Source organism: Calypte anna, chromosome 4B (assembly GCF_003957555.1).
Source record: "Calypte anna isolate BGI_N300 chromosome 4B, bCalAnn1_v1.p, whole genome shotgun sequence".
Lineage (NCBI taxonomy): Eukaryota > Metazoa > Chordata > Aves > Apodiformes > Trochilidae > Calypte > Calypte anna.
In genome coordinates, this window is record NC_044249.1 from 15754018 (window position 1) to 15774373 (window position 20356).

At 36.3% G+C, this 20356-nt stretch overlaps 1 protein-coding gene across 1 annotated transcript in view; it reads left to right on the top strand.

The window, feature by feature from the left end:
• The window catches only part of POLN (DNA polymerase nu), a 76882-nt gene that overhangs the window by 32009 nt on the left and 24517 nt on the right, over window positions 1-20356 (top strand). The window contains exons 15-18 of the mRNA XM_030450688.1: window positions 2023-2080; window positions 3523-3600; window positions 4023-4137; window positions 18659-18741. Coding sequence (XP_030306548.1) covers window positions 2023-2080; window positions 3523-3600; window positions 4023-4137; window positions 18659-18741 — 334 coding nt within the window. The remainder of the gene's footprint in view (window positions 1-2022; window positions 2081-3522; window positions 3601-4022; window positions 4138-18658; window positions 18742-20356) is intronic.

Below are 20356 nucleotides of genomic sequence, written 5' to 3' on the forward strand. Positions count from 1 at the left end.
TGAAACAACAGTCATAATTAGAACTAGTTTTAATAGACATATTTTTAGAATCAAGAAAAGAGATTTCTAATCTGTGCTAAAACACCAGAGTAATGGATTATAGTGGCGGGCAGGGGGGATAAAAAAACAAACCAAGCAAAAAGCACAAACGAACAAAACAGCAAAACGAACAAAAAAAACCCCAAACCAAACAAAAAACAGATTATGAAGGTAGGAGGAGAGAAATCAACAGTTTGTCAACATGTACAGTTTTAATCTAGTGTTGCTAATGAGATGTTTTTTCTGCTAAGCCTATGCTTCCAGCTTTCCCAGCATGATGTTTTCTGAAGAATTTAACTAAAAACCAGTCATGCAACAAACATAGAGATGCTGGGAAAATGTGAAATTGTAGAAGAGGCAATGGAGTCTTATGCCCTTGTGTGGCAGGTCCACTGCCAAAGCAGTATGTTAGTTTTAGACACCCAGGAAAGAGACAGTCTGTTTATCATATCCAAAGTGACTTTAGTGCAGATCAGATGCAGTGCTTTTTATTTTAAGTGTGATAACCATATTACAATATTTAGTGGTGTAGTAGGGAAAAAAGGAAAAGGGTTTCACTGATTAAAAAAAAAAGGTAAAACTGTAAGAGAGTGGGGTTTTTTTTCAGCTTTCTACCTGTCATGACTTGAGACTCAACCAGGCCAAGTGTTGGATCCTACACAACCCCAGGCAATGCTACAGGTTTGAGGAAGAGCAGCAGGAAGGGGCAGCTGGAGAGCTGCCCAACAGAGGAAAAACTTTGGGTGCTGGTTGGCACTCGGGTGGCCAGTAAGGCCAGTGACATCCTAGCCTATTTCAGAATAAGTATGGCCAGCTGGACTAGGGATGTGAGTGCTGCCCCTACAAGGTTTCACCTCACATTCTGCGTTCAGTTTTTGGGACCCTTACTACAAGAAAGACACTGAGGTGCTGGACAGTGTCCAAAGAAGGAGAATGAAAGTGGTGAAGTGTCTAGAGGACAAGAAGGAGCAGCTGAGGGAATGGGGGTTGTTTAGTCTGGAGAAAAGGAGCCTGAAAGGAGAACTTACTGCTCCCTACAACTGTCTGTAGATTAAGGGCCATACTAAGAATAGAAATGACCCTGTTCTGTTTCTGGGGTTTGTTCTTTTACTTCTGCTTTAAATTTCCATAGCTTTCCCAATCCGATTACATTCCTGTTAAGTTTAAAATAACAATTTTGAGTTCAAAATTACATAGAAAGTGTTCATTCTGGTTTGGAAACTATACAGCACTTCTCCCATCCCCTGAATTCACACTATTACATAATATTACTATATTCATATGATTCCTGAACCACTTGCAAATTAATTGCCTGGAATTTTCAAAACTGAGCTTCATACACCTCATCTCCAGTCATAAGTTACTTTTCCAGATGAAGAGACATTATGCCATAAAGCTATCGTGTATCATCCTTCATTCTGTACTGAAGGTGTATGAACCCAGATCTTAAAAGAAAATCTGATATTCCTAGTCCTTTATGTTTGCTGATAAACACAGTTCTCATTTATAACCTAAATTGATGTGCTGTAGTTGATAGAGCTCCTTCCTTACTTTACCATGCATGTAAAAAAAGTGGTAATAGATACTAGAAAAATTTCTGCAGGATGAAGAAGAATCTGTTCTCTTAGCTTAAGGCTTGGCTCACATCCATTCTTTTCTTGAAGGTAATGCATCTTATCTAAAAAATACAGGTTAAAAGAAGAAGAAAATTGTTTTTATATGGTTACTAATTATGTTCTGTGGTAATCCAGAGATTAGGATTTGGAAAGGCTGCCAGTGAGAAATAGTTCTTACAAGTTTCCAGTTTTCAAGGAAGAGCAAATATTCAGAAGTGTATAAATTACAAAGTGAAGATTCCTTTGAAAGGCAAAGTGGTTAATCTGATTTAATATGCAGGAAAATCTAGTTGGCTCTAATGTTCTTATGCTTCTTATAAACTCTTCATAAATAGTTACTAAGTATTTTAATTCTTATTACTTGTAGAATATTCAAGGCATCTCCAAACATCCAGTTAGAATTACAAAGAAACAGTACGTAAAAGGTAAACTGTGTTCTTATTAACATGAAAAGACAATTTTACTAATAATTTTACTGAGTCATTATATTTTTAAGCAGACCAATAGCTCCAGAATTATCGAATAGAATAGGTTATTGATCCTTAGTTATAACTTATAATTTAAACCAACTACTTTGTGCTGGTTCTGCAAAAATTTTGCTGTTTCAGCAGTGATCTAAAGTCACACATTTTAGAAATTTTCATTTCCCTCAGATATCTTGCTATTCCTTTTTCCAAATCAGATTGTACATTCGAAGTCTGTTGAATATCCTAGGGATGATTTTGTGTGCATTAAGCTCATAGAGCTTTTTCTGAGGAGATGTTAAAGATGGGTCGCTGTCACCAAAGTCAGAACTAAACCCCAGCAGCTAGTCAGAAATGTTGTTTTCTGTAACAGAAACAAATTTGAGGCTGATGATTCAGAGAGAATCAAAGTAAAGCCTAGAAAAGCATGACCCAAGTGATAAAGAGAGAAACCCACAATACTAGAGTGAAACAGAGAGATTTGCTAACTCAAACTCTTCTTCTTGAACACCTTTCCCAGCCAGAGCTGGAAAATGCTGCTCATTTGTTGCTCTCTGTACTCAGATAAATACAATCTTGCCTTTTCACAGCTATTCACCCCCTGTGTTTGAAATAATACAGAACATAAAACAGGAGTCTGTAAAAAGCAATGTAAAACTTTGACATTTTTTTAATCTGCCTGATTAATTTGAAGTTGTTATTAAAAAAATTTGTGAGCTGTGGCTGTGTAAACCTGAGCTGCCATGCATAACTGTGGCACTCAAGCCTTTCTGGAAGCAGTCCAATCAATTTTGTTAATGCTCTTACAAGATGTGCTTCTCAAAAATGTTTCTAAGTCTTTCATTCCTGTATTAAGACACTTATTTTTTCCACTGTTATGGTGGTCATATTAATTATGTTGTATTTCAAACCACCATCCCTATCTACTCTAAGAGAAATGGTATTTTCAGGATGTGCTGCTTTTCCAATACACTGAGTTTTCTAATAACTCAGAATTTCATTATTAACACATTGCTGCAGCATGTTCAAAGATAAGAAAATATAGTTCTAACCTCATCTCTATAGACTCGTCCTAATCTAACTGCCTGCTTTATTAGGTGACCTGTGAATAATGCTAATTATTTTAGGTATTTGTTCTAGATATTTGTTCATAGATATGTTTTAGACATTTGTTTAGATATCTGTTTTGAAAAAGAAGTAAGCAGTACCACAAGGATGGCAAAAGTGAAGATGTGCATGATTGATTTGCTAAAATACTTGTGGTTGGTGCTCTGCGAGGTTTCTTACTCTGCCATTTGTGTGGTTTTAGTTGTGTATTTGGTATGTTATTTACAACCCCCTGTTTTGCAGCATGGTATTTTTGAACTGAGATTTGGTACATAAATAACTTGTCTCCTCTCTAGGAAAAGAAGAGGAAATACTAACAATTTCCCCAAGAACATTGTTTGTTTCCAAAAAAGGATATACATTTTTAGCAGCAGGTAAGATAGTATGTTGTATTATTCTCATACATATTAATGTTCATGATTCTTTTATTGTCCCCCCCCCTCCTTTGGATGACATTATGTTCTACAAGGCTGTCAAATCCCTTACTATCAATTAATATTGTTACATGATGTACACCCCTTAGTGTGATTTTGAACTGGATTATATGTAAGCCTTGTCAGGAGAGACAAAGAGCTAACAAGATTTATTGACACCTGAAGATACAGAAGGAACAGACACTTTGTGATCTGCAGCTGGAATATAATTTCTTCAAAATGAGCTTTTTAAAGGCTTTGGGTTTTCTGAGTGCAAGGAACAAACAGTTCTAAAACTTGTGTTTTTATTTGTGATAGTTTAGTTAAAATGCAGGTATGTCTTTATTTTAGATCAACAGATTTATTTTAACACTGATTTCCAGATTTTTCCCATATTGAGTTAAGGATCCTTGCTGACTTATCATCTGAACCTGAACTTTTGAAACTATTCCAAGAACCTGAAACCACTGATATCTTTTCCTCACTGGCCTCTCAGTGGTAAGATTAAATGTTGTGGTTTTTTGAGAACAATTAGACAACATAGTAAGAGTAACTGGAACTACTGTATTATGGTGCAGTTTTAACAAAAGTCAGTATTTTGCTCGGTAGCTATTGTTAATATAGACTTAACACCATGAATTAGAATTCCTTCCCATTTTTCTAAGCTTTTCTTCTCCAGTGTGGTAATTAACATACATCAAAATGTTGCATTCCAACTAACCAGTATCAGCCTTGTGACTAAAGCTGGTGCAGTCATGTATTGTGAACAGTGCATGCTGATAACTTCTCCCTGGATTATTGTTCACCATTTCTTTATAAAAGTCCAGGGTAGCTGTTAAGTAGGTTATTCATTTGAACAAGTGCAGAACATCTTTTTCAGTAAAACTACAAGAATTTCTGAAACCTCTTAGTTATCCAGTAGAAGTATTGGAGTCAAATTATGTATGCAAAAGAAACAAAGAGACTTGAGCTCATGTGATTCCTTTGAACTCATAGGGTTTAGTGCTTCTGTCTTCTGATGGATGATGTATTACTTGAAAAAAGTGGTACTTCAGTAATTAAAAATAATACATGTATCTCTGTTCCCAATTTATTATTCACTGATCTCTTCAGCATGCATATCAAAAGATTAACTATGAAAAAAGAGGGAATATTATTTACTTAGCTGTTTGAGTGTATTTCTTATTACTGTTTGTATCATGGTGATGCCTAAAAATCTTACATAAGACTGGCACACCCCCCTTATACTCCAAGTGCTTGTGCATTCATTAGCTGACAGGATAGATGTCAAGAAGTTTACAGTTTGAACAGATAGGTCAGAAAAAGTTGGATAAAGCATATAGGCAGATTGAACAGATTGATGTCATATAAATGCCACACAGTTTCTGTATTTTCTTTTTGTCCTTTTTGTTCCTTTCTTTCAATATTACATCTGTTTTCATGGGAAAATTGTTGGCTGCAAAAGAAAGCAAAGAGGTATGATGAATTCATCAGTCCTGATCTGGCTTAATTCCTATCCTACATTTTCTAAATTTTTGCAGGATAGCCTTCCCAGGCACAGTATTTCCTGCTCACAGGAATATCTGCTAATATACTCTGAAGTAGCACAAAGAAACAAAATGGAGCTCAGATTATAATTATCCTGCTTCCAACAACTGAACCAGTGTGCATTCTGGGAGAACACAACTCAAGGTCACAAACATCCCAGAGAAAATAGCTATGGAAAGATCACCTTTCTCTTTGGATTCACTTAGAAGCTTCTATTGATATAACCAATTCTGAGCTCTAATGTGATCTCACTAGTACCTCGTGATGGAGTTAAAGCCTTATTTTAGTTTGGAGGTATATTGCAAATGTATGCGTGAAGATGAGTTAAATTTTGTCTCAAGTCTGGGCAGTGCTCCAGAAATACCATTCATTCTATTCTGCAACCTCACAGCTCTTGGCAGCCGTCAACCTCTTACAGTTGCTACTCAGTAAATGTAATGAAATATTACAGAGAAATATTTTTATCAGAGAGGAGTGTCATGGTGTGTCTACAAAATCATTACATAATGGTTCTTCTGACTCTTCTTTTAAGCTTCAGGAAAGCTAATGGTTGGAAGTCACTTTCTGTTGAATCTATTACATGACTATTACTAACTACAGAAAAAGGGTCTGTTTCTCATCTGACCTTGAACATCTGTAATTTACCTGGGGAGACTGATTTGACCTATTGTTATGTCCCCTGTGTAATGAGATCAATTGTACATTGAAAGCCCTGACTTCTGCTCACTGAGAACAAAGTAGGTCTGGGGTTGTAGTTTACATCTAGACACCTGTACTTTGACAAATTCAGTTCCTCTGATTGGATCCGTTCCTAGTGAACTCACCTTGGGTTTTGGAATTTTGTCCTTCATTTATTTAACTCCAAAGAGAAGACACAAAAGTGCAAGCTTCACAAATACATTCCCGTTCCAGAAACTTCATAATACCTCATAGTCCACTATTGATAATAAAATATTTAGGGCAAAGAGTTAGTTAATTGACTTTTTTGTAGTTGATTCCATCTCATTATTATTTAAATGAGTTTATGAGAAGGAGGAGCTTGGTCTCTTGATTTTCAGAAGATTAAAGCTTATTTATTTTTTTTCTTAGGCATCATGGCTTCTGCACTGAAATGTGTAACTATTCCTTAGCTTTCTTTCAGCCTAAAGGCTCTCTAAAGTCCAACCTCCTGAAAAACTTTTACAGGCTATTTATAGCATTTGGCAACAAATACACACGGTGGGCAGTTTCTTAGGGCTTAGCTCTATGAGTTTCTGATTGAATTAAGATCTCTTATGTATAAAAGCTTTTCTTTCATAAGTTGTTTAGGTGTGCCCTGTTGTGACTCGGTCTGTTTCTGGGACCTTAGAGATACATCTGCCTTGGGGACCTCTTGTTTCCATGTTTTTACTAGACATCACTTGTATGATCAGCTGTGTGGTGTAGAGATGCATCAGTATGTGTCAACCCAAGCTCTGTCTATACATGACAGCAGAAGGCTGAATGGAGGTACTAACTTTCATGCTGAAATTCAGGGCCATGTGCAACACCAACCCAATAAACCTCCCTGAGAGGACATCCCTCTCCACAAGACCAGGCTGTAACCCTGCACTACTATGGCAGGCTCATTTCAGAAGTAACACAGCCTCCACCAGCCTGGACTTCCCTACACTGTGTCCAACAGTTTGCTGTAGGTACTGTCTACTGTAGATAGGATTTTTTTAAGTATTGTGTGTCTTGAAATAGTTATTCAGATAAAACTCCCAGAAGCTGGTGCTAACTACTCACTTAATGTGACTTTCTGGGTAACATCATGCTTGGTCTCATGTGTTTTATTTTTAAAATCCTTCTTTTAATGGAATAAAATTAAAATGGTGGTTGTTGGCCACTTTCCAATAGATTTATTTCTATTGGTTGGTTTTGTCAGTGAAAACTTCAGGTTTGTCGCTGCCTTTTTCATTCAGTGTATTTTCTGGACACCTACTCCATACTTACCCCAGCTAAAACTAAATATATCTTAATGGTCACTTTTATATGCTTAGTAATATTCCTACTCTTATCCTGTCCCATTTCTAATGATCATATGCTATTACCAACTTTATCTTACAGTAAGTGCTGTGTTATGGTCTATGAAGAGTAAGCCTTAAATGATAGGTCAACACCTGCTATTACCAGAGCACAAAAGTGCATTACATTAATGACCTACTTGCTACTGAACACATACTAAGTTTTCAAGACTGGCCTAAACTTTTGAAAGTTCATCATATAATAAATTCAGCCTCCAGGATCACCTTGTGTTATATTGTCTTGATGTCTTATGACAGTCATATTCCTTTGAAAACCAAATCATCATCCCTGTGCTGAAGATGATGAGAGCTGTCTTGGCAGCTGACAGACCTCACTGCCCTAAGACATCCAAATGACAACGAATCTCAGAATAAAATTACTCTTACTTCTTTAATCCATCTTTTACACAATAAATGAAAAATAAATAATTGTATTTCAAATGTTGCTGATGGGCATATCTTAAAATCACTTTCAAAGATCGATGCTGAAAAGTTAATTTGCAGAATTTTAGGTAATTGCAATTTCTTTCATGATTAAGAGTGCCTACCAATCTGTTTGTCAGTCACCAAGAGTGACTACCCATCTGTTTAAAACTTTTGTCACCTTCTCAGCAGGCTATTGTTCTTCTGCCAGAGTACATATTGATCATATTGAGTTAAAAACCAGGAAAAGTATCTTGATTTAGCTAAGCACTTAAGCACAGCATACATATGAGTCAAGCATTAAGCTACACTTAAAATATTTGGCTAAGTCCTTTCCCCTGCTTCTTCAGAATCTGCCTTAGATCACTGGAGATCCCCATCAGGGATGAATTCAGCTGCATCCTGCAGAGCACAGTGATACCCTCCATCAAGGGTCCTGAGGGCAGCAAGCCATACAGCCTCAGCTGTATTATTTATGGCTCTGAAATTAGCTGAGTCATTATCATCCTGCAGAAGTTGTCATTGTATTCTAATATATAGTACAGACACCTCTGATACCTGCAAATTATATTTCCTTCCTATATTTTACAGTTCTGAACATGAAATAGAATATAAACCCAATGTTTGGCTGCCAAGCTCCATGTATAGTGCCAAAGTATGCATTTCAAAGTCTGAAAAAGGCTGTATGCTGACCACAGGGCCATCTAAGAGAAGTTAATGATAAATTCTAATCAGAGGAGTTTGCATTTGAACTCCTCTTAGAAGCTGAAAGAGATTGACAAGGACAACAGTGGTCCAGAGTATATACTTGAAGAAATCTGCTAGATATAGGTAGTGACCTTTGAACAAAGTCAGCAGGATTCACTCTTTTCATGTGGCTGTGGTGCCCTCCCCTGAGGTGAGCATCATTCCAGTGGCCAGGTCACCTAAATTAAATGGGTAGATTATGCCTCAGGTGTCTGCTTTATGATTTAGCTTGTAGAAAATTTTTACTGGGTTATGCTTTTCTCTGGTGAGTGATTCCCAAGGCACATATTGTCAAGCATCAGCAAGGTATTACACCTATGCTTGCAGCCTCTAATATTATTAGTTTCTATTTGTAAGTGTGTATGTCATAAATTCCCTAGCAGATTTTAAAAAATCTTTTGCCCTTTCTAAATTTTAACTGTGATCTAAGGTGTTAAGAGATGTAGACTACATATTGTCATAAACCTAGAGGCTCAGGGGAAAAGAAAAATGGATTTAAGTGTAAGTCCAATACTTCTATATCCAGAAATTCAGGTATGGGAATGCCCAGGTGATTTAGTCTCTAGGAACAATATTAGCATGGGAAACAAAGAGTGCTCTCTTGACCACATTATCTCTCTGAGATTAAATCAATGCAAACTTCATCTTGGAACATTATTAGATACTGTCTTTGCAAGATAAATATGCCTTTTTTCTAGGCAATATTTACTATATTGGAGGGGGATAAATTTAGAAAGGCCTTCTGTAAATTGTTCACAGTATGGTCTAATTATGAGCATAAATTACTACTAGAAACTGTATATTTTTATTTCAGTGAGACCAGAAGGATATTTCCCCCTGTGGATGAACTTTTCTGTGCAATGATGAATTGCCTAGGTATTTGCTGTCATATATCCTGTGTCATAGGCTGTCTGTTGAGCCACTGTAGATCCAGTTTAATGAAATCCATGGTGGTCTCCACTTCATAAAAATCCCTTTGTAGGTAAAACTGTTGCACAGTTGTGACTTACTGTTTTGGCTTTTCTATTTTGTGACCCTTTTCATTTTGGAATTCATAGTATATGAATCACAGAACACACAGGAAATTTGCCCATGTGCAAGCGGTTTTCCTTATATTCTGCAGATATAGAATAAGAAAATAGAAAACTTTTAATAATACTACTTATGTAGTATTATATAGTGAAGGAATATCTCTAATACTGGCAGTGCTATTTAGTGGAGGAATATCTCTACTGTTAATCTCTAATATGCAGCTGTACTGTGTATTAAAAGATAATTACCTGAATAACTGATACCTGAATAGCCTGATAACTGCTGCCATTCCTGTATGAAAGCAGGCATTCTTCTTAAACTATTAACTTCTACCTGTAAACTATAATTTAACCTATTCACATTAACTGCTGTTGTTGAATTAATTAAAATAGCAAGGTAATTAGTGGATACTATTTTAAGGGTGATATTTACTCTGAATATATGAATAAAAAGACAGCCTGTGACAGTTGTGTACAATACTTACACTCAAGGCTTTGCTTGAGTGAAGGCTGGAGAATTCAGTAGTGGTCTGGTTGCTCCACTTTCACTTTGAGGTAAGAGTTTTGCAAAATTCTAACCACAATATATCCCCTTCTCTGTTATCTGCTTCCTCCTATTCATGCTGTTAGTGCTTTCTTTTGAGTGATGATGAAGATCAGCATGAATACATGTCCTTCTTCCAGGTATTGGATTTACTTTCTAATAAGTAGTGGACATAATAATTGTTCACCTGTGCTTTTGTGGCTTTCAGAGATTAAAAAAAAAAATTGGCTGCAGAATAAGAGGACATATTTGTTAGTTCTTCATAGCAATGGCAATTATTATCTAAAATAAAAGCAAAAACCACATCAGAAGCTAAATGGCTTTTAAAGAGCTATGAATATTTATGCTTCTGTATCAATTTCCTGAAAATATTTTCAACAAACTCTTGAAAGAATCATTATTAATCAAGAGATATCACATGGGTGTTAGGTGATTAAGGAATAATGAAATCATACTTATTGAGGTCGACTTCTACCACGGAGTAGATAGTAGTTCTGCTTCCCAGCCCTGTTAACAGACACATGGTTACAAAATGGAGCCACAGGGTTATACAGCTCCCTTTCCCCTGTTAGAAATCTCTCCATTTTGTTCATTGTCTAAATAATGAGATATAGCAGCTTAGGACTCCCTCCTTTTTCCAAAGATTTTTTTATGTAGTTTAGGCTATTTCATACACTTCATCAGATAATTGAACATGTAGTCTCCTGGATTCATCTGTCCACTTTTTATGAGCTTAATGTCAAGTCTGCAATGAATTTGGTTTATTTAATTTCACTCGAAACACTGCAAAATAATTAAATACTTGTTTTTTCAGCAAAAGAAATGACCAACAGACACATTCCATGACATTGAAGACATATAAGTTGCAGTATTAAGGCACAGTACAAGCACACCTGCTCTTCACTATGGAGCAATTAGGGTTACTTCAGAATTCTGTCTTTGAAGATAGGAGAGAGAAGTTTGTATGGTAACAGAGTTATAACAAATGGATATGTGATGGTGTTTTCCAGGCTGCCCCCATGCTCCAGAACATCTGTGGTCAGGTCTAACTTCTTAATATTGACATAGTGTCTCCCATCACATGGATGAGTATTTTTCTCTATTAAATATTTTAGTAGGTGACCACCACCAAATTCATGTTTCTTGAACACAGTAACCAAATTATGTTAATTACTCCAGATAAAATTTCACCTGTATGTTTTACAGCAGTACTGGTACTGTCTTATCTTTGGAAGTGGCTCCCTTGACACAGCCTGGAATTGCATATGTTTTTTCACAGCCACACCACATTGTTTCCTAGTTTCTGCATAGTCAGTTATGTATTTTTTCTCTTTCTAACTCCTTATGCTCTACTGTGTTGAAGAATTCCATATTCTGATAATTCTTACTTGCAAGCAAAATACTTGCAGAAAGCAATAGTCTTTATTGTGCTTTAGACTCTGTGAAAGTGTTTATTTCTCAAGATGTGCCTCACGTAGGGGTAGATTAACAATTACTGCAGTCTGGAGGGAAGAAATGGTGTCAGGGTACTCTCTAATTTTGTTCCTCTCTGCTCTGTTGAAGAAGAGCTTGTTGTGAAATAGCTTAAAAGACAAAGTTATTTGTATTTTGCATCTTGCTTTCTCTTTTCTCTCCTATTATTATGATCACTTTGGGATTAGGCTGTCTCATGTCTGCTTGTGAAATCAGCTGTAATTGCATCCTCAGATTTCATCTCCAGTTTTGGCTTAGGAGTGTTTGGCCTGGTATGTCATCAGTGGCAAAGTTACTTTTTCTTAAATTTCTGCAAGGCTCTAATAGATTACATAATTTTTCTGAAGAAGTATCTTTATTTAAATCAGGCTTGTTTGCATTAGGGAAAAAGCATTAAATCTAGACTGAGATTTTTTTATCCCTCCCTCAATAACTGTAACTTGTGAAATGTCTCTTTCTTAATGAATAAGTGTAGTAACTCTTAGCTTTCTGCATAATACAGGAATTGTATGAAAGAGGACTCCTCAAAAGACTTTGTCAGGAAACACTTAAATATTGAAGCATTTGCAAATACAATGTGCATGATAGCTGTAATAATTTTTGTTTTGCCTTTGGAATATGGGTATGCTTGGTAGTTCTGCCTCCATAAATGAGGGTTTAAATATATATATGTCTATGCATATATATTTTAAGTTTTCTGTTAGGATATAGGAGACAGATCTAGGTTTTGGCTTGTGATATTTAATTATTGCAGTATATATTTTTCATGTAGTGGTTTAATCAGTTATTGCTTTCTCCTACTCCCTGGTCCCACCCACCCTCCTCCCCAAAAAACCCCCACACAACCTACTGTAAAAAATGAAATTTAGTAAAAGGGAGAATGTTCAGTTTGGCTTCTTGGAGTCTTGAGTTTTAAAACATTTTTAGCTCTGAGTTCCATCCTTCTGGGTGTTGATTGTTGGTGTGGAATATTTTAGCAGTTTTACTTTTGCAGCAAAGTAATTTCTGTTTGCTTTGAAAGCTCACTTGCATTAGTTGATATTAATAAATTTAACACTTGTCTTGCTTTGCATTCTGACAGACCATCTGTATTGCATCCTATAGAAATTTCACCTTGCAGTTTAAGACCCTTGGAAAAGTACAGCTGGGACATTTGTTTAGACTGGCAGTTAATAAGGCAGGGGGAATAAAGTCTTCAGGAAGTATAATGACATTTGTTATTTAGAAGGGCTAAACAGGAGCTTTAAATAAACCAAATTGTTAACTATGAGTTTAACCAGACAGCATAATTTTATGTCATAGTACGAGCTTATTATTACTGTGAATTAAAAGCTTTCTTACTATTCTAGAACAAATGAAAAATAAAGTTTTAGAATCATCGCCACCACAATTAAAACAAACTACCAAAAAAGCTTACTGCAGTAGTTTTGTAGTGTCTGATAACATTTGGCTTTGCTGTTTTCATGGAGAGGCTTTCATGTGTATGAAAATCTCCAAATAGTCATCTCCTTCTGGAGTGACTTTGATAAAATGCTACGATTTATGAGCATTCTCCAGAGCTTAATAAAAAGTCTCTGTTATTATTTCCAAGTAATATTAACCCAATTAACTTTAGTGTCAAGCTAAAACTTGATGAAATCAAGAAAATTATTCTTCACTTTTCCTTTTCTCTTAATTCAGTGTGGTTATAGGCATAGTAGAAATTGAAGCTACAAGAGGTGTTTTTAGCAGAGTGAAAGAGATGGGATATGAAGTATGTAATCTCTCTCTCCAGAACCCATTTGTTCAAAACCCTCTGATTTCTTTCTCTTTTGATTGCCCTACTCAGATATTTTGATGTCTGTTTTCTTTTTGTTTTTCTGAACTATGTAAATGAAGTGTGACATCTCCCTTTTCCCCCTGCTTGTTTTCCCTGTACATTGTTCTAACAGTACTATAGCTCCATGTTTTGTTCCATATGCCATCTGAGATGGCAGTTACATCTTTTGATTACATATAAAGAACTCTGTTTTCTTCTGTTTTCTGGTACATGTCTGAAGGCTGCTCTGAAGTTCTATTTCTTAATTAAAAAGTTATGAGACTTCTAACAGATGTAAGATGGGTAGTTATTTGATACTCTGCTACAGATACCTGTATCATTCCCAAAATGGCTTCTGTTCCTTCTCCACTGCTAGAAGCCTCTAACAGAAAAGCTTCATCAACGTGGGGTTCTGTTCTGAAAGATCTCCAGAATTGTGCATTTTTAAAGTAAAATCTCCACGTGACCTTTTTTGCCAGGAGCACTTAGTGGTGTCTAATATGCCTCTTCAGTATTTGGGATATCAGCATCCAGGTAAATACCTCAAGGGTGATGGATCACTTCCAAATGAATATTTCCACAAATTGGAACTGATGATAGCTGTAATGTATGACATGACCCTGTTGCAACTTCTTTGTCTGGTTCCTTGCTACTTGAAAATGCAGCAACAGAAGACTTCTGGCCCAGAGAGCAAACTGCAAAGACATGTCTTTATCTTCTGTAAAATACATGAAAGCTGGATATCATGCTCTTTAAAAGAAGGTTGAGGACTAATGAAATAATCTTCGTGTGATGGACTATAGAGACTATTCAAGACAAATTATTTTATTATGATCTAGTAGAATGACTTAAAACATTAGGTCATTAAGGACTTAATGGAGCTTCTGAAGCCTTGCAAAAGTGTTTTATAGGGGTTTTAAAGCATTTCCTCACACTAAGCAGATTTAAAATAAATTAAAATGCAGCTTGGTAAGGTGGTTTACCCAATTAAAACATTTTATAAAACTTTTAAATTTTTAAACTAAGTAAACACCAATTTAAACTCCCTGAGTGAGAGGCTGTGACCCTTTTCCTTCTCTTTGTACATGACCCCATATTTACATGGAGATCCATACCAGATATTCTCCACCATGTGCAGGGGCCTCTGGAAGACAGCTTTGCCTTGCCCAGTACCAGGGTGGGAATGACTGTGTATAAAATGGGGACTCTTGTTTATTGCTCTTTAGATGAGGAGGAGGAGATGTGAGGAACCTGGTGTACTGCTAAATGTATCCTCATGTACCAGTTTCATGTGCAGACACAAAGTTTGAGAGATTTATATAGTTCACTGATGAAATTTAAAGCTATAAAGGCAATCAGTGTATTCGTTCATTTATTGGACAATAATGACCACTTATAAAATTAATGGCATTACATCTTGTTTCCCACATCAACACCTCACAGCTAGGACTTGGATCAATTGGCAGATGCAGGAAAGGTGCCAAGAGCTTTGTGGCTCTTACGCCTGAGCTTAGTTTGGCTGCAGCATAGTGTAGATCAAGGAAAGGCTTGTGTGCCAGATATTGTGTTTCAGAAGTTTGTTCTGCCTTTTCCTGTACATGAACAGACGACTCGCCTCACCACATAACATTTCCCAGAAATTCTGAAGTGTTTTATCGCATTCTTTTAATACGGATTTCCTTCCATTTCTACCTGTTCTCAAAGTTTTATTTTGGCATTGCTCATACTTTGTGCCCTGTGGACTCTGATTTTTTTGTGTTCAGATATTTTATGCTGTGTGTGCTCGCTTCTCTTACTAAATTTTGTGTTAATTCTTCCATCTTAATATTCTGTGCAGGTTAAAAAGAAATCTGTCTAGGTCTCTATTTTTAAAGTGTTAGTCTAGTTTATAGTTAAACATTTTTTTTAAATTGCATAAGATTGATGTTTTTTTCTTGGGTATATACTTGGTATAAAAGACTTAATTCAGCAGAAACTTTGTGAGCTATCCACTAAAACCCATTAATATATGAAAACAGAGTAATTTTGGAGAAATTCAAGAAAATATTCAAGATATCATCTCTGGAAAACTTAATACATTACATATGCCTGTTTTAAAGTTTTGTATTTGCAACATATGTTTCTTGATTATAATTTGATGGTATCCTTTTTAACTGCTTTGCTAGAAAATTTTGCTCCTTTTCATTCTAAAATTCAGGCAGCTATTCTCTTTTAGGCATGCAACCCAGTTCTTAGTAGAACCACCTTTTTGAACAGTGTATCTCTACTGTCACTGTGTTTGTCAGATTTTATACAATTTTTGCATAGCAGTTACTTTGCTGTCTTCACAGACCTTTCCAGATTGTTTGGTTCTGCTGACTCCTTCCAAGAATGAGATCTGTTATTCTCAATATGTCTTCTGGCACTTAAATCCATTCTTTATTCTACTTAGTAGATGTGTATTATGTGAAGTCCTATACATCACAGTAGTTTCAGAGCAATACTAAAGGAAGCAAGGTGAAGTACAAACAAATCAGAGATGTGGAAATAGACTGGGACAAGAATGCAGGAAAGGACAGGGATCTAGGAGGTGAAACACTGCTCATTTTGAGACAGCATGTCAGGACAAATTAGAAATTAATGATAATATTCATTAGAAACAAACAAATGGCATATTTGAGAGAGTAACGAAAAGGATGCATAAAATAGAAAAATCTTTCATTCTAGAATTAGTAACTGCAACAAATTCTTTCTTTTCTTGAGATGTTGGTTTTTTCTGCATCACTTTCTATTTCACTGTGTTAACTTTCTTCCTGTTCCTCCACATGTACATACAGGCTTGGCTGTGCTGAAGTCTCCATGTCACTGTCTGGGCCCAGCTTTATTCAAAATCAGTTTATTCAAAACGAGTGCATCTCAGCTATAGAGCTCTTTTGCATCATACCCCAATTCAGCTCTCAGTATTTTCATGCATTAGGTAGCTTGCTTAGTGATTTTCACTTACAATTTTCTTACACAAGAGGATAACAATGTCCCCTTATCAATTTCATGGTTTTCCATGTGGAGTCCAAGGCCAAAATAAGTTTTAACTTTAAACAGGTTCTTGCAGTATCCATTAAAACAAATTAATTATCACAAACATAAATTTGATTGCAGAAGAAATAGGCTGATGAAGAAAGCCCACTGGGGATTTCTAACATTGCTGCTGTGTTTTTTGGAAATTACCATCCCCCACTGTTCTGTTATTCAAAGGAAGAAATAGACTTCACCTCAGGCTGCAGCAATACCACTCTTTGTTACAGAAGGAATCAAATATCCTGGTTAGAAACAAATCATTGTCAATACAAACAGAAAAGAAACCCAAACGCTTTCCTTATTTGACAAAAGAGGAATAGTTTAGATTAATGACTTCTGTTTGCTCAAGCGTTTGTGATTTATATGGCAATTTCATACTTTATCATTCCAGATTCTTGAATGTGGTAGTCAAATTTACAAATACACAGAGTGCTATCTGTAATTCTCTCTGCCAAGTGCTCACATTTCCCACTCTGCCACACTAGGAGGTGTTGAATAACCATTTTGGGTTTAGCGTCATATTAAAAGAAATATTTGACATACAGCTCTGAAGTCTTAATTACTTCTCCTGTAGTTCATGACTAACCAAAGATCAGGAAATGCTAAGTGAGTGTTGTGACTGCCATGTTCACAGCATGCATGTTAGGCAAGGTTTTATTGTGATTGTTCACAATGGAAACACAGGATCCTCCTCCTGACACTGCCTGTCATGATTACAGCAATATATCTATTTCGGGTTTTCAGCTCTTTCAGATTGAAGCAGATTGAAGCTTGGAAAATGCAAAATCATCCTTAAAATCCTAGCAGTGAGTCTTGCTGTGTACATAATTGAGTTCTAGTGTCTTTCAATGTCAAAGCTTCTCTAGAACCACCAGGTCCCTCCCAGAAAGACCCATGTCTTGTGTTTCCCTCAGCACCAGGATCTGTGTATGTACATTCTGCTACAGCTCTCCAGGACTTCTAATTCACTGTGCCCTTTCTATTAGAGCCCTTGTTTTTCAGAGAAGTGAGCAGCTAACATACTCCCTGATGACCTCTTGGCTCTCAGTTAAGTGTCCCCAGACTTAAGTAGATCTGCAAGTAAATTGTGTTGCTGTACTCGTATCTCTTGCCTTCTCCTGGCCTCTGTTCAAATTTTATAGTATTAGGTAAGTAGTATTGCACTTCATAGTTTCTCTGGTTTCAACATTCTTCACTCTTGTTTTCTTCATCTCAGAAATGTCCTCAGGTAAAACCTAGTCTCTTACCAGATTTTATTTTCCCCTCCTGGTTCTGGAATGATGCTTTCTCGAGGGTACATGTAGCTTTCTGCCAGGTTCTTGAGGCAATTCCTCCAGACTTTCTGCCAGAAGTTGCTTCAGGAAATCCTTATTGATGTCTAGTTTCCTTATTCTGCACTTGCTAGTGCCAATTGCCACTTTTCCTCCTATTCAGATACATTTAGGGACCTCAACATACTTTATTAGAAAGAGCCATGAACTTTTGACATGATTTAACTAAGAAGGCTAATTATATGAATCTCCTACTACCAGAATGAGTGACCTAAGTGGAAACACTCTTAATTACAGATGGTAACCACTATGTACTATATTATCCAGTTCTTGATATTTCTCAGCCTGAAATGAGCAATGAAAAGTCCATTTTATCTTTGAGCAATTAGTAGCATTCAAAAGAACAATGCGGGCTGTTATAAAACCAAAGACTATTTGCTCAGTGAAGGTTTGAAATCATATTAAATTTTATTTTTTGTCAAAAAAAAAAAAAAATCTCTGCTGCCAGAAGGACTTGCTTAAGTCTGATTGCACTCAGGGTCTACTTGTTTATCATTCAGAATGCCTGATTATATCAGGACTGTGCACAGGCTCAGCCACAATAAGTGTATGGGCCAAATGAGGATCAATTTGTGCCTCTGCTCATTTTCTAGGTGTTTGAATATCATGATAATTGTGAAAGACCTTTCTTCAAGAAAATGCTGTTGCTGCAAAGGTTTACCTTTTCCCATGGGTCAATATTGAGTCCTCTTCAGCATAAAGAATTAATAATTAGTTATTAATAGATAAAACACAGTATTTGTAATTATAATTAATGAATTAATAAAAAGTAGTAGGAGTTTTCCTAGCAAAGAAGTTTCTTAGAAAGATTAAGATTAAAATAACTTCATTTAATATGGACTCTCACCCCAAAAAGATGTAAAGAATTTGTATGTTCCAGGCTGACGACAAAAGCCCTTAGCTGGTTCTTTTCATATCTTACAAGTCTGTAGTTATTAAATGGTTATTGACTTCAAATACTGTTTCTGTGGTAATAAAAAATTAAATTCGTCTTAACTGTAAATTTATAATTTTTATTTGTTTAGGAAGGGAATTCCAAGTGAACAAGTGAAACACACTGATAGAGAGCAAGCAAAGCGTATTGTTTACTCAGTGGTTTATGGAGCAGGTAGGCATTTTTAGAGAAAAAGCCCAGCTGCAGTAGTTTCATACTTCATACATCATTTATGTAAGTAGACTGGACTTCTGAGGGTGAATAAAAGTTTGTTAGAGTATTGCTTTTTTAGTTTTATCAAGGATTATTAAGTAATCTACCTGGTATCAAAATTATTGCATAAATACATACAAAGAGTACTCTGGTTTGTGTTAATTTGCTCTTGATTTAACTGAAGCATGTGTCTTCATCTAAACTGAGCTGCATTTTGAGTGGACTTGGCATTCTGTGAGTATATAAGCAGGGATGAGAATACCTGCAATGAAATTAAAAGAACTCAATTATTGTCTCAAAACAGATTTATAACATCACAGAGTGGCTGAGGCTGGAGGGGACCTCTGGATATCAGCTTGACCCCCAGCTCAAGCAGGGACACCTAAAGCATATTGCCCAGGACTATGTCCAGGCAGTTTTGAATGACTTCAGGGATGCAGATTCCACAATATCCTGGGCAACTTGTGCAGCTTGCTTAGTCACACTCAAAGTTACAAAAGTGTTTCCTTACTTTAGATGTTAATGTTAGCTGTCACTTCTTCACAACTGCAGAAAACCTGCAAAAATCCACAGTGCTACTTTTTTTCCCTGTGTTCTGCCCATGTCCTAGATAAGACAAGATATTTTGCATACTTTCCAAAACTGCCTACTATTTTTTAAATGATGCTAAACTCTCTTTATGCTTCATACATGCTTAGAATTCCCTCTTCTGGGAAGATAGATGCATTAAGTATCATCAGCCTACAATCTCTTGTGAATTTGATTTACTGAAACAGATAACTAAACTTTATGCAGGTCTTCCAGAGAAATCCAAAAGCTCTGCAGAAGATGAGTACTTGGAAAACTTAGGAAATTCGAGCCCTAGGTTGCAGGCTTTATTTAACTTGGAAAAAATTAAAAGTGTATCTTGGGTTTCTGGGTGAGAATACTTTCTAAACCATCCTTTGCAGTGAGTTTTCAGTAGTCCTTGAACCAAAGGCAGAGTTGGCCAAGGGCATTCAGTTTATTGTTTAGGATATTCAGCTCAGAAGGGGAGTAAAGCACTTCAACTTCAGCCCTCCAGATTATCTCTGTTATGTGTAGAGGTGTGTGTAGATTTATATACACACATATAAGAACACATGTATACACGTGGAATTTTTTTGTTTAAGATTAATTACATTTTAAATACCTGTGTTTAAAATCTGTATTTAAAAAGCCCAGCAGTAGCTCCCTGCAGTGTAAATTCAGACTTTTCCCATATTGAGACTGGAAAAAAAAATCTCCCATTTGCAAGCTGAATGTTTAGATTATTTTATAAGATATGCATATTAGCACCCCTTCCCCTTGGTTTCTGCTGTACTACACATCTCCTATCTGTTCCCTTCACTCTGAGTAGAACAGGCAGATACCTGACCTAGTCAGACTCAGTCACCACTGGGTGAATGCCCTGTAGTTCTGTATATAGTCAGTATAGAAAAGGAAATGCCTTAATTGCTGGGGCCAGAACCTCCCTCAGCAGCATATATGTCTGTCTAGTCATGCTATGGAGCACCTGGATGATTAGAGTAAGCAGAGTGCTGTCAGTGCTTCACTT